Raw genomic sequence first — 15,828 nt, 5'->3', positions numbered from 1 at the left:
AAAACCTAAATCCACGTAGATGAAGTCCCGGGTAACATCTATTTGGTACAGAGATGGCTTGCTCCCGGAGACGCGTATAAGCTACTTTTATCCCGTAAAATCAAAGAGTTCTCACGGGATTTTTAGGGTTCCGTACCTCAAAAGGAAAAACGGAACCCTTATAGGATCACTTTGTTGTCTGCCTGTCTGTCTGTCTGTCTGTCTGTCTGTCTGTCTGTCAAGAAACCTACAGGGTACTTCCCGTTGACCTAGAATCATAAAATTTGGCAGGTACCTAAGTAAGTCTTATAGCAGACATTAGGGGAAAAATCTGTATCGTGAATTTGTGGTTACATTACAAGGAAAATGTGTTTTGAACAAATAATTAGTATTTTCAACTTTTTAAGTAAGATTACTATTACCAAGTGGGGTATCATATAAAAGGGCTTTACCTGTACCTTCTAAAACAGATTTTCATTAATAGTTTTTGCTTTATTGTGCAAAATGATGAAAAAATACGACTGTAGTACGGAACCCGCGAACGAAGTCGACCGCGAACGTAGTCGCGAGCATCATCTCGAATTAGTATCATATACTTAATAAAGAAATATCATTCAATATAGAGCAGAGCTCCAAAAATCTACCTCGTGAATAAACATACATGTCCGTTGAGCTCTCCATGGGACATAAAGCTAGGATGTCAATCGTAAATCTTTTTTCCCGATCAGGCAATGACAGGCAAATATTTCATACACGTGTGGAAGGACGACTAATCTGTGTTGGGATCGTTCGGATTAATTGATCACGTTGCTGTTTTTTTCTGGACAACGAATTTATCGTAGAGTGTGTCAAAACACGGAATTAATTGCCTGGTCTCATTGTTTTATGATAATAAATAATTATTAGTTTCATTGTACGAGTGTATTTAATTAATTTTAAAAAACTAATAAAAAACCACCCACCAACCCTATAAATTTATCGTTGAATCTACGCAACTACGAGTGGGTGCAAGAACAAATTTTAGATTTAATTAATTATTAAGTACTTCTTATTATCTACTAAGTACTACCTACTTACCATTAATTTTAAGTTTGTTTGTACCTACTTTAGGCATATTAAGATGAATAAACTAGTTTTCTTTCTTTCTTACGCAAAAAACCTACAAATACGTAATATCTACTTACTATTTTCTTGCTTTTTAATTCTAAGATTACGTAATTTCTCTCCGTTGATAGAGTATAATAAATTTCAACGATCGAGAGTTAATAAATTGAACCAGACAAGTACCTAAAACAAACTATTCAATAAATAAAATTAACAGACTTTGCAGACTGTAGTGGTAAAACCATAGAGTTATGATATAAAACAGACATGAGCGCTAAGCTTTACAATCGGCAGGCTTGCATGTCAATCGCAAATCTTTTTGTTTCCGATCAGACAATGAGCGTTTTTCCATTGGAGAGCACCGCGTCGGAACTGAAACGCGGAACCCGCCGGAACGACAAGGATGGAGGCAAAAGCGAAGTTTGAAAATCTTTGCTGTCACGCGCGACGTGGCGGATAGAAAGACGGTTCATATAATTTTTTTCGGGGACCATGGATCATGGCCGTGCCGTCACGGTGCCGGTGCCAGTACCGGCGCTGTGCCGGTGGAAAAACGTCCAAAATCTCCAAAGCCGGGAAATGTTCTCCACGCATGGACTGGAGGTTGGGGGACTAATCTCTATTGGTATCGTTTGGATTAATTGCTCGCGTTTTCGTCTTTGTTGTTTGTTCCGAAGTTTTGTTTGTAAGAACTTATTACCTACTTATTTAAGCTTATATTTATATTTCAGGTGATGCCATAGTATACCTAATAATTATTATCAATGTATGAAGATAACTCCCATGTGAGATATCTGCGTTAAATTATTATTAAAACTGGTTCAGACTCGCACACCGAGGGTTCCGTCACTACCTTGGAAATAAATGTATTCGTAGTAATTTGGTTAAATTATTCGATCACCTCAAAAACAAATCTCTTTTTTTGAGACCTGATTTGGACTTTGTGTTTTTTGCAAGTACACATTTTTCAAGTTAAAACCTAAGTAGTTAAGGTAAAAATTTATTAAATTACAACCATTGAAATTTAAAATTGGTATTGACATTTTTATAGTTGTATATTTTTTATTAATTTTTAAAATAAGTAAACACTTGTACCTAAACATAAAGTTACTGAAATAAACAGCTGTGACAGACGGACTATTGAAGACGCCCCCACAAGAGTTTTTTTTCACTATATTGGTGTAAATCCCTAAAAATTAAATCAATGTTTTGCAAGGATTTGATTTTAATTTTAGCTATTCTTGTTCTCAATTTACGGAGCGCTAGCAATCACGATTTCAACTGTTAGGTAAAACGAAGCCGACTAAAATCAAATTTTAATCCTGCAAGTCTCGTGTGTAAGCATTAATTAAGAGGAAAGTTCATTTAGCTTCGAAATAAAAATCGGCAGTTGTACAATGGACGTCCTTCAATACCTCGCTACATAACATTGTGTACGTTAAAACTACATACGTGGCATAACAACCCTCAAATCAAATTCACGGACGCGGTGGCATTTTTAACAGTTTTTGTGTGATCACTTTTTTAGTAACATAATTAACCGGCGCACTAGATGTTTTTATGTTAAACTAGCTGATCCGCCCCGGCTTCGCTAGGGTAGAGTTTAGAAAATTCAGGGGAAGGTTGAATTAAATTTTTCTCTCCTTAAGAACCATCCTCGCACTTCAAGGAATATTATAAAAAAAGAATTAGGGAAATCGGTTCAGCTGTTCTCGAGATTTGCGATGAGCAACACATTTAGTGATTCATTTTTATATTATAGAGAAGATGACATTGATTATTAAATAAAAATAACTTTAGTAATAGATATAGGTACGTACTACCAGTTATTTTATAGTTTTACCACTAGTTAAGGGCAGCAATGAATTTACATATTGATGTGTGACTCCTTATAATAATTACTGTAAATATTAACATAATTATTATTGTCAAGTATGTATCGTATTGGCATGCTGAATATAAAATTTTTAATTAGGTTATGCACTTTATTATTTTAGGCTGAGTTTAGTGTCAATTTCCCCTAAAACCTCATGGATATTTTAGGGTGATTTATAATTCGGTTGGTGGCAGCACTAGTTAATTAAAATAAAATTGTTAAAACAGATCGTAGAACTCGCTCGCCCCGGACAAACTTTTAACGAGGATATATTTGGTTACGACTAACCCTTTGGTGATTTTACTATTGAGTCTGGCTGCAAATAACTCTGTAATTGCCTTCAAACAACTTGTGCCTTTGTGCAGAGAATACCGATGTTGCATCTATGTTTTGAAATACCAGTAAGCTAGGTTTACAAGAGCGACTCACGCTTAAATTTAGTACAATTTGTACAGTTTCGAAGTAGTGTTTAATGTTACAGAGATCCATGATTTGAGACACTAGGGTCTTACCAGTAATTATCATCATAAACCCATCGTTTTTTACCATAACAAATATAGGTATTTACGTAGGTTCTTGTCGACTGGTCTGGGCGCTGAACTTGTCATGGTTGCGTCGGCGTGGGCCGACCCGTAGTCCATACCGTGCTAGTTGTAGTATGGTACGGACTACGAAGTACGGGTCTCATCTCAAAACGCAAGGGCTTAAGCTACCGCGCTTGCCAAATGTGTTTGACTAAACATACCTTTAAGAACATCATGGATAATTCAAGTCGAAGTGACATCCTCGAAAATTTGCACTACGTGCATCACCACTGCTTTATTTTGGTAATAACGTCCAACAAAAAATTCTTGAGTGTAGAAATTAGCTATCATCAAGTATACGCACGGGATCACGGGATCGACTAAATCGTAATTTTTAGGGTTTCGTACCGTATCGTATTACTAAGCCTCCGCTGTCCATCTGCCCATCCGACTGTACTGTCTGTCTGTAAGTAGGCTGTACCTTATTGTATTTCGTGAACCCTTATAGATACCTAGAGACTTGAATTTTTTAATAGAATGTGTCAAAAGTTCCATTGGCGCTATAAGAATAAATAAGTAAAACATTTTAGAATTGCTGTCAAGAAAATTGAAAAAAAAGATGTTATCATTTCTTGTACGATGGTACAGAACACATCGTGTGCGAGTCCGTCTAGCACTTGATAAGGTAGTCGATGAAAAATATGTACTTAAGGGTAAACACTGAACAACATTTTAATATGTTCGTTTTCCAGGTGACGTGAAGAAGTCGGCAAGATGATGGACTGCCTCTGTCCGACGCCACGCACACTAGCCTGCCGCGTGATTCTTCTCGACGAGAGGGAACTACTGCATGAGATACAGGTATATATACAGAAGAAAACATGACGAATAAGCCAAAAATATAATAAAAACAAACATTCGGACTGTAGACCACACTTTCTGTTCTTTTACCAAAAAGCCGTGTAAAATATAATATTTATTGAGTTATCGCCAAAGAATGTGGGAATTTTCAAAATGTAGTAATATTTCTAAAAAAGAATACGTATGACCAAACTAAAAACTTACTAAAAACCTTGGTCCTATGTAGCATTCTTTTTTAGAAACATTATTTTTTGAAAATTCCCACGTTTTAGACGAATAACTCAAAAAATATTTTTTGCATTTAAAGGCTTTTTAGTGGAAGGACGGCAGAAAGGTTAACTTTCAGTGAAATACCATTGTGATAAATTCTTTAATACATTTTATATCAGAAAATGGAAAGCTTATTTCGAACCCGAGCTTGCCCCGCGGACGTCCCGACGGACGTTGACGGTATTTTCAATTTCGCTGTATGATAAAACAACGCGTGGATTTTTTTCTCCGTTTCTATTCCCGCACTTTTGAAGTGCAGCTATTCCGAGACGAATTATTTGAAGTTCACCCAGGGGCTCAAGGAAGGTCTTTTATATGCGGGGCTCGGGTCCAAGGTGCGGGCGATGAATTCACTGAATCGTACGTCGACTCTATGAATATTAAATTCTATTTGGCTGGCATTGTCGCCGCGTAGTGAATGTGAGAGTGGTTCACGGACCTGCGAGTCCTGCGATGTATCCGCACCGTACCTACCCGCAGCACACTCGTACCCGCGTCTTTCTCGTCGCAACCTCGCACGTCGTTATTGTACGGTTTTGCAATATTACGCACGATGTGAAGAAGAGATTTGTTTCCACGTTTTGAGCACAATATTATTATGAACTTGCTTATTTTTATAATTGCTTGGTGACACCAATTGCTTTTAGTTTAGGTACCTTATTTCTGAATTGTATACCTACTTAGATATATTTGTAGGTAGGTACTAGCGACCGCCCACAAATATATAAACCGTCTAATTATTTCCTATATCGTGCGAATTTTAGACAATTTCAGCCTCATTCATCATCTACATTATAAAGAAAAACTACAAAATTTTGGCTTTCTAGGTCCATGGGTTTGGGATGGTCGTCTGATAAGTCAGTCAGAACTTTTTAAATATATTTAGATAAGATTTATATTGATGTACTCTATTAATTTTGTTTTAAAGCATATCTAAACAGAAATAATTTTAGTAGAATCAACAAAGCTATGAGGACTATAAGGAATACAATACGCGTTGAAAGGATAAAAGCTGAAACAATAGGGTCTAAGTAATTGCTCGGATAAGACCCTCGCTTCTACCTTAAGCGAAATTGTCTTCGTTTTAAACTTCACATAATATTATAATGAAATTTCTCAGTTTCAGTTTTATCTTGAAAACCCCAAACTAGGAAACTCCGGACACGAAGCCTCACTGCGCAAGCTATTACTCAGCTACACTTACTCAAGTCATATAACCGTAAACAAACATAAAACTTCGAGATATACTTTTGTTTGACTTAGAACACAAACTTGCTCGTCAAGCAAATTCTCAGATATATGGGGCTAGAATCGTTCAATTTGCACAAAGTGGAAGCGACGACAGTTCGATGTTGTCGCTAAATTGTATGGTTATTTTAGATAAATCGCCGTCCTTTCCTTACAGTTTCCCCATCTACAAAGGGACATTTGTCTCAAACGGATTCGGTGGCAACTTTTCTCCTTCCACATTACTAATAGTCGTATATAAAGATTTATTTGTTCCGACTGCTGCCATTACACGCCCGGGAGTGGGAATTACATCGAAAAACAAATTGCGTGATTAAACGAACCTTATCAATGTTTGCAAACCAATTTATTTGAGTGGTCCATCATTTGTGAGATTTTTGATACGTTATTTATAGGGCTTTTATCGAGTGAAATTACATTATTTCCCTGTAACCAAAATCATAAATTCACAGCAATCTATCAGCTTTTAACAGATTTTCAGACAGATAGGAACATTTATCATCAACTAGGTGATGCCTGCGATTTCGTTCGCGTAGATTTAAACTTTTAAAATCCCGTGGGAACTTTTTGATTTTCCTGGGTAAAAAGGCATCTGTGTCCGTCCCCAGGATGCAAACTATCTTTGTACAAAGTAGATAATGCTTGCAACTTCATTCTTGTGGGTTTAGGTTTTTTTAAATGCTGCTTTAATTTTTCTGGGACCAAAAGTAGCCTATGGCCGTCCCCAGGATGCAAGCTATTTCTGAACGAAATTTCGTGAACAATTAAACGCTAGCAGACAGATAGATATACTTTCGCATTTATTTATAGAATGGATAATTTGGAACAGTTCTATACAACTTTTAGTGCTTTATTGTAGATTTTTAAATAAATATCAATAAGTAACTTATTATACACGTAACCTCATCAAATTGGTCTTGCCTTTTCTAAAATTGAAAAGTTGAATTTCACATTTTACTTAACCCTCCTTTACAGACCACGCAGTATAAACGTTTACCCAGGCGAAGGGAACACTGCTTTATTTGAGTTCACGATCAAAGCGTTTAAAGAACTTTAGGTCGTTCTTTATCAAAATGTAACTCAGTCAGCATAAATTTTAAGGTTCAAATAACGCTTCTTATATTTCTTAGCCTAATATGTACTGAAATGTGAAGAAAACGAGGAGAAGGATTTGTTCAGCCATTTACAAGTTAAGAGGTGTTGGTTCAGTGTAGAGAGTATTGTCGCAGAGACAAATTGTGCGACAGTGTTTTACGGTCTATTGCGTAGATGCACCTTGCGCTCTCATACATTTCTTCATTCTCTAGGACTTTATTGCCTGTTGCTTGCAACCCGACAATCTGCTACGGGGTTTTTCTGCTAAACAATAGTTTAATAGTAGCTTTTCAAACGGTGAAGGCGGAAAAGTTTTCGTTCTCTTTTGTGGAGGTCTCGAGGAAAGGTTTTCTGAGTTAATGTTTAAGAATGAAATGTAATTAGCTCAGAACAAAGAGCTAAGCTACTTTAAACTTTAAAGCTTATTAGGTAATTAAGTTCAACTCCTTACTAATTGCTAATTTATGAATAGAAGCATTGAGCCTATTCATAGAGATTAATTATGCAAAACGGAGAGGCATAAACGGCCTTATCTTAATTTATAAATTAAACGAGGTAGATACCATTTATTTTTAGTTGAACGCGCGTAGTCACACTAAAAATAATGAACTCTAGCCCAGGGGCTTAATTAACGTGCAATAAGGCACAAAAAGATTGAAAATTAAATACTGCCATCGGTGAACTGTTTGCCGTGCCATGCAGACAGGGAGGATGGCCGGCGGCGGGCGGCGCGCATTGCGTGCATGCGTACCTACTGCGATTGCTGTCAGGTTTTCAAATCGTTTGTTATTTTTCGAGCTGAACACACTCTGCTGGGAGCAAACGGGCTCTGTTATTAAATCATTTATTATTCAACTCAGCGAACTGTTTCGCAATTTTCCCACAAACTACTGCTCTCTATAACGCAGTGTAGCTATAAATGTTTTTGTTCCTGCAAACACATTCAGCGTTTAGTTGTTGATGATTTCGAATTACGAACGTAAATAGTTGCGGTGATAGTATAAAATATTAATACAAACGTGAATAGCCGCCGAATTGCAATTAGTTTTCCTAAATCACCATGATTTCATTGGATTAACAGTAATGAGTTTTCGTTATTTAATATATTTATTATTATTATTTATTATTATTTTATTATTATTTTATTTCCACACAAACAGAAAAAAAACACAATATTGGTTTCTTCGTGCTCGTAAGCGCTTGGCGGCTTGTCTGAGCACTGCACATTCCTCTGTAGTCTTATACTTACATACATACTATACATACTATTAATGTAGGTAGGTAGTTTTAAAATAAAATAATTATGTCCGCGTATACCAGCTTCAATTTCTGCATACGAGATGGACCTCACCACGCCAAAATGTACCATGCCACACAGCGTCGATCTCGACATGTTTTGGTAGTTGACAAAGTACAAAGGATTTTATTCATTTATCACAATAATATTAATTTAATTTGCCTAGCTTAATCTGATCAAATATTTTTGGCAACAAACGATCACCCTGTGAAGACCTCTTCTATCATTTATTGTTAGGGTTCCGTACCTAAAAAGGAAAACGAACCTTTATCACTCTGTTGTCTGTCTGTCGTGTCTGTCAAAAAACCTATAGGGTACTTCCCATTGACCTAGAATCATGAAATTTGGCAGGTAGGTAGGTCTTATAACACAAGTAAAGGGAAAAATCTGAAAACTGAGTTTGTGTTCACAAAAAAAATTAAATGTGTTCATGAACAAAAAATTAGTACTTATTTCCAATTTTCAAAGTAAGATTAAGAACCTATATCAAGTGGGTTAGGTATTATATGAAAGGGATTTACTTGTAGATTCTAAAATAAATTTTTATTCATTGTTACGCATAACAGTTTTTGGTTTATCGTGCAAAATATCTAAAAAATACGACGGTAACACGGAACCCTCGCTGCTGGAGTCTGGAGTCTGACTCGCACTTGGCCGGTTTTTTTATCGTGTATTAGTTTTCTTAGACCTTGAGTCTTGTATTGCTACTAGATATATTATACCCCCTTAGAAAGAGCTCTTGAATAAGTAGTAAAACAAAAAATGAAGAAACACGTCTGCCCAGTCAAAATCCGAATATAAAGTAAAAAAAACACATTTGAAAATGGCGCCATAGAACCACCATATTGAATTTTTCAAAAAATTATATACTTTGGAATGATGTAAGGATTCTAATGATACCCCAAACATTCAAATCTGCTAAGGCATTCAGGAGTTATGTATGATAGATCAAAAAACTTACATTCATTCATACATGAACTGAAAACATTATACACTCCTTTTTTGGGCAATACTGTATCTGTTTATTCTGCGTGCTACTGTAAGGGTAGAGCTGTGAGCACATGCTATGATTAAATATAAAAAGAGCAAAAGGCAAAATTCCACAAGGCAAATCGCACCAATTTCGATAAATCACTATTTTAAAATCACAATGATCATGCGATTAAGCTTGCATTCCCGTCGATGCGTGAGAGTGGAGCGAACGCTCATTACAGTGCCAATGCCTCATCATCGACTACTGGTCTTACAGGTCCCTGTTGCGTGCGAATTACCTTAATTGCGGAAAGCTCAAAGCCCGGCATCGAGAAATGCTAATTAGAGATAGTTTGTGCCGTGGGAGATCGATTTGGATTCGATTCTTTCTGACTTTCTACTTTTTTTGTATCTTGTGCATATTGTCCTAATTTTTTCATAATTTATGAATTAATTTGCGTATTTATTACATCATAAGTCATGACTTTTTTTAAACCGATTTACAGTAAAATGACACTAAAGCGTATTGTGCTGCTAAATCTGGACTATTACCTGGAAAACAAAAGTATGTTATAATTTTCTATCTGTAGGTAGGTAATAGTAGTTTATGAAACGGATGCATAATGGGTGGTATTAAAACATGAGTGTGGAGTTTTAAAAAGATTGGCCAAGTGCGAGTCAGACTCGCGCACCGCGAGTTCCATACTACTAACTACAGACGTAATTTTTCGACATTTTGCACGATAAATCAAAAACTATTATGCATAAAAATATATAAAAACTGTTCTAGAATGTACAGTTAGAGCCCGCAGGAATGTACAGATACATAATATTATGATACCGCACTAGCTTTGAAAATACTAATTATTTGTTCATGAACACATTTTTTAAATTTAAACAAAATGTTTAATATAATATTATACCAGAATGTGCAGGTCTATTAAATTTTAATTGGAATCGTATTGGAAGTTAGAACATTAAGTCGGTTGGTGGTAGAGGGAGCTTTGTCGTGTAGAGCGATAATAATAATTAGGTACAGGGGAAGCTTCCCGTTTGACAAAACAACTAGCACGCGACAGGTCGAGATGGCTATTGGGGTATGAGACGGGGGACGCCCCGCTCACCCGCACGTCACTCGCGCTATCCTGGATCTTCGCGGGGGGTGTGCGGGGCGTCCCCACCCCGATTGACATCTCGACCTGTTGCGTACTCATTGCGTACTATAGATTCGTAGGTAAATTTGAACATAGAAAACGTTTTGAATTGACATTGGGAGGATGCTTATGTCAAAAATAAATTTATTCCTAAAATCCACTTCAGCTGTTTGTTTTAAGTTGGCTAAACATTTTAAATTATCGATTTAACTAAAAAAAAAAACCGGCCAAGTGCGAGTCAGGCTCGCGCAATGAAGGTTCCGTACTACAGTTGTATTTTTTCGACATTTTGCACGATAATTCAAAACTATGATGCATAAAAATAAACAAAAATCTGTTTTAGAATGTACAGGTGAAGACCTTTCATATGATACCCCACTTGATATAGTCACTCACTTCGAAACTTAAAAATACTAATTATTAGTTCATGACCACAATTTAATTTTTTTTGTGTGATCTAACACTAAATTCACGGTTTTCAGATTTTTCCCCAAATGTCAGCTATAAGATCTACCTGCCTGCCATGATTCTAGGTCAACGGGAAGTACCCTGTAGGTTTCTTGACAGACAGACAGACAGACAGACAGACAGACAGACAGACTGACAGACTGACAGACAGACAGACAGACAACAAAGTGATCCTATAAGGGTTCCGTTTTTCCTTTTGAGGTACGGAACCCTAAAAGTAGGTACGTCAAATGCGTCAAATGTTTATGACGTCACATCTTTGTATTTCATACGTAAGCTCTATAATTACTAAGTAAGCGTTTTTACGTTTGATGAAAAGTCCCTAATTTGACTAGTAGGTATTAATCAACCCTATTGTCCTTGGGAAATCATTTGTGGAAAATCAGGCCATACCTAAGCATAAAACAGGTACTAATTAAAAAATCGGTCAAGTGCGAGTCGGACTCGTACAAGAAGTGTTCCGTACCATCGTACGAGAATTTTTCTAATTTTCAAGGCGGCCATTTTGTAATTTCTATTATTTGTTGTTATAGCGGCAATAGAAATACACATTCTGTGAAAATTTTAACTCTAGTGCCTATTACGGTTTACGAGGAACAGCCTACTGACCAACATCAATAGACAAAATATAGTCTAACGGATAGCGGAGGCTTAGTGATAGGGTGTCGTTGCCACCCTTCGGGTACGGAACCCTAAAAATTAAAATCACGACTGCTCTGCTATATTGTATTTTTTTAATTTAGCCAGTGTCACTTGGGACGATGTAAGGATTACCTGGTAGGTATCCTAACCTACCCCACACATCCAAATCTGTTAATGCATTTAGAAGTCATAGTGGAATAAAAGAAACTTCATACGATTACATAAAATATGAAGCCTAAAAGTATTACACTCTAGTAGTCGTGTTATTATATATATGGCTTCAATTAAATAGCGATAAAAAACGAGCGTAGGCTACATAAATTACCTTTCATAACTTTTAACTGTTTATGACTTCTAGATAGAACTTTTAGCTATAAACTCGGTTTCCAGAGTTTCTAGCGGTAATTCCATACCTACCATTAAAACTAAAACTGCAGTAAGCATGCGGTAAAAAGATATAAAGGAAAGCCTTTGGTTAAATACTGTAATTGCAACGAGTATGCTAGGGGTTACTATTAGGTTGAAAATAAATCTACCCGTGTAACTTTTAATTCAGATTTTCTTTTTTTTTGTTAAAAGGCATTGTCTTTTTATGCTTACATTAACCACTTTGGATATCCATAGTTCCACACTAATATTACAAATGCAAAGTGTGTCAATCTGCTGGGTTTTCACGGCGCACCCGTTAAACCAAAGACGAAATTTGGCACAGAGATAGCTTGCATCCCGGGGAAGGATATAGGCTACTTTTTGTCCCGGAAAATTAAGAGTTCCCACGGGATTCTTAAATAAACTAAATCCACGTGGATAAAGTGACAGGCATCATCTTTTTGGTAGAGACAGCTTGTTCCTGGAAACGAACTTTAGATACTTTTTATCCAAGAAAATCAAAGAGTTCACACAAGTTAAAAAAACCTAAATCCAGGCGGATAAAGTTGTGGGTGTCGTCTAGTAGATAATATTGCTATGGTATAGTAGGGAATCTAATTTCATATAATATTTTAGCAATATTATTACTACCTTTTATACGTTATATTATATTTACTTATTGATCTTTGAAATTGAATTGAAATGATGGATCATTTCGTTTATAGGTTTATGGAGTATTTTTACTGTGCAACATTTTTCTTGGTTGAATAAATATATTTGTATTTGTATAGGTACGTAGTATGGAAAAACTAGCATGGATCGAATCTTATTTTTCCTACGCAGTGGACCGACCAATCCGGGCCACTTAAAATATTACTTCAGTCTAGACAAAACGAGTAAAATTAACATAAGTTTCTTGTTATCAGGATAACAACACTGGCCAAGCTTTGCTCGACGTGGTATTCAGGCACCTAGATCTACTAGAGACGGCTTACTTCGGTCTCCGGTACGTGGACCAAGACAACCAAACGGTAAGTGCCGACAGGGGATCTGATTTATTATTGGACGGGGCAAATGAAATATTCTTATATTTATGGTTGCCTGTGTAACGGCCCCAAAGCGTCGTGCTGCGGTTTATTTCTAGCTGTTAGGTGTAGTCCGCGACAGATTATCCCTCCCCGAATGCCATGTCGAATTGTCGCGTACAGAAAGTACATATAGAAACTTAATGTAGAGCAAGTTATTTTTTTATTCCACGTGTGCATCAAAAATAAAATACATGATAGGCATAAGATGCGACAGGTTGAGATAGCAATCGGGGTGAGGACGCCCCACACACCCGCACAGCCCCTGCGCTAACCCGGTGTGGGCGTGACGTGCCGGTATGCGGAGCATCCCTCCACCTCATACCCCGATTGCCATCTCGACCTGTCGCATACAAATTTATTTTTGAAGAATAATGATCTTTTTTTAAATCTAGCACTGGCTCGACGCTGGTAAACGTCTGCGGCGTCAACTACGCGGCTCCGACACTCATACGTTCTACTTTGGAGTGAAGTTCTATGCTTCAGACCCCTGCAAGCTCTTGGAAGAGATAACTCGGTATGTATTAAAAATACATTACAAACAAATAGTTAAACGAGAGAAGAAAACCCCAGTAAAGAAAAATTTAAGTATTCATTAGGGTTTCATTAGACTATAATCGCGTTTTTTTTTGTAAAGCTTTGAAGTTTAGACAGTAGGTTATGTATCAGTCACTTCCGTTAATCTAAATATATAAAAGGAAAAGGTGACTGACTGACTGACTGACTGACTGACTGACTGATCTATCAACGCACAGCTCAAACTACTGGACGGATCGGGCTGAAATTTGGCATGCAGATAGCTATTATGACGTAGGCATCCGCTAAGAAAGGATTTTTGAAAATTCAACTCCTAAGGGGGTGAAATAGGGTTTTGAAATTTTGTAGTCCACGCGGACGAAGTCGCGAGCATAAGCTAGTCATAATATAAAGGGAGAAACCGCGAGAGCCAGACTTTCGTAATGTTATAAAAGCTGAAAATATCTCTACGTATTGTCCCCAACACAGGGAGAAACGATCACCGACAATAAAGTTTGCATGTTTGGGAGATAACATGTAACAAAGGTGTAAAATATCTTATAGGGTATGATGTCATACAAACATTAGAACGTTTTTATAAATTCCATTAGGTAGGAACTTGATTAGCCATTGACTGCGATCTTACCTGGTGGCAAGTGATGATGCAGTCTACGATGAAAGCTGGCTAACTTAGAAGAGCGCTCACCACTGCGCCAGGGAGGTCGTCAATTTACAGCAGTAGCTATGGCCAAACTGACAGCAAAACTTATAGTCCGAGAATAATGGATCGGTTATATACTTGTAAAGAGGATGAGGTTTATTTATGGAGGTGGTCATAACGGACCGAAAGGTAGGTATTAAAGTATAGTAAATGATAAAAGTATGAAATATAATTTGACCTACTGAAAGAGACATGGATGGAGTGAGCCGCTCTTCAATAGAAGTCTCAAAATTGGCTGTACCTATTCGTATACTTTGAAAGCGCGGAGAATAATTCTGCGCTATATTTACCTTTTCCAATAATTATAATATTATAATAATATAATACTTATATTTTAGCTTATAACGATCCTCGTCTGCAAATATTTTCTCTGGAATAAATTAATTAGGTAACCATCTCGCGAATAATTAATTGCTTACATTAACTTGTTATTGAAATAAAATGTAAATAGAGCAGTAACAAAATTTAATCTAAATGTAATAAAATAAATATTAGTAGAACAAAAAGAAAGTAACTGTTGTTAGTACATGTGCTAGAAATTTGAATGATCGTTTTGTTTTTTATACGTACGAATCCGTAGCTATGTAATATTATACAGGTATAGTATGTAATATTATACAGTACGCGACACGTCGAGATCGCAATCAGCGTATGTGGCGGGGGGACGCCCCGCACACCCGCACGTCACCCGCGCCATCCCGCCCCGCACACCTAGTGCGGGGCGTCACCACCTTGAATGATCTCGACCTGTCGCGTACTATTATAGTTATGTTGTCTTTAACTAAAAATCATTTCTTAGTGAACGCCTAGTTACGTTACAAAAGAAACATATTCTTTAAAGTTTCTAAACCCCAGTGGTTTAGGCGTAAAGTCTGCGAGTATTAAGTACCTACTACGAGAAAAGTGCGAATGTAAGATAATAATAAAAAACATCTGCGCTCACGTACATACGGATCCAAAGTGTTGTGTGTCAGCAATAAGACGTCTCAAAATTGCTCTTCTTCTACTCTCCTCGCAGCCACTAACTACTAAGGACTACCTACGTTGTCGGGCGTAGGTAAATACTTATATTAAGACATTGTCTGCTGCAGACAAAGCATCTCATAATTAGTTTTAATTAGAGCTATGATTTAATTACATATACAGAGAGTAAAATCCTAATAAAGTGTCGTGGAATAATGATGTTAGATAAGATTATCAGACCCAAGAGAATCAGACTTCTTTAGCTGAAAGAAACGTCTCGGAAAACTTGGGTACAATCCTATTCTATCACAAAGGATTTTCCCCTTTTGACAGCACGAAGCCAATTTTTTAAGTTACAGATCCTTATTAAAGTCACAGTAGACATTGTTAAAGTACGTACCTATACAGTACAATGGTACGTCTTTATTCGTTTACATTTATTGGGAAAGTAAATACTCCAAGATAGGACAGGTAGAGAAAGTTTTCCTTTAATTAAAATATCCCTTATACAATGTCTCGACAAATAGTAAAATGTAAAGGTCTGAATTAAAGAGGGTGTATCCTTATTGAACGATTGCATTGGATGCTTTTGTCATGTTATTAATACTTTGAACTTCTCAAGTACCTATTATCATGATTTTATGATAACATCATGTTGAATGAGATTGAACAAAAGCTTTATAT

At 36.7% G+C, this 15,828-nt stretch overlaps 1 protein-coding gene across 2 annotated transcripts in view; it reads left to right on the top strand.

The window, feature by feature from the left end:
• The window catches only part of LOC117992680 (band 4.1-like protein 4), a 75,928-nt gene that overhangs the window by 31,608 nt on the left and 28,492 nt on the right, over positions 1-15,828 (top strand). For both annotated transcript variants that reach the window (XM_034980393.2, XM_069503695.1), the window contains exons 2-4: positions 4,236-4,344; positions 12,786-12,890; positions 13,340-13,461. In XM_034980393.2, coding sequence (XP_034836284.1) covers positions 4,258-4,344; positions 12,786-12,890; positions 13,340-13,461 — 314 coding nt within the window. In that variant the 5' untranslated portion in view covers positions 4,236-4,257. The remainder of the gene's footprint in view (positions 1-4,235; positions 4,345-12,785; positions 12,891-13,339; positions 13,462-15,828) is intronic.

Source organism: Maniola hyperantus, chromosome 2 (assembly GCF_902806685.2).
Source record: "Maniola hyperantus chromosome 2, iAphHyp1.2, whole genome shotgun sequence".
NCBI classification, from domain to species: domain Eukaryota; kingdom Metazoa; phylum Arthropoda; class Insecta; order Lepidoptera; family Nymphalidae; genus Maniola; species Maniola hyperantus.
Note: the sequence above shows the minus strand (reverse complement) of the source record. Positions and strands in the feature narration are given on the sequence as shown.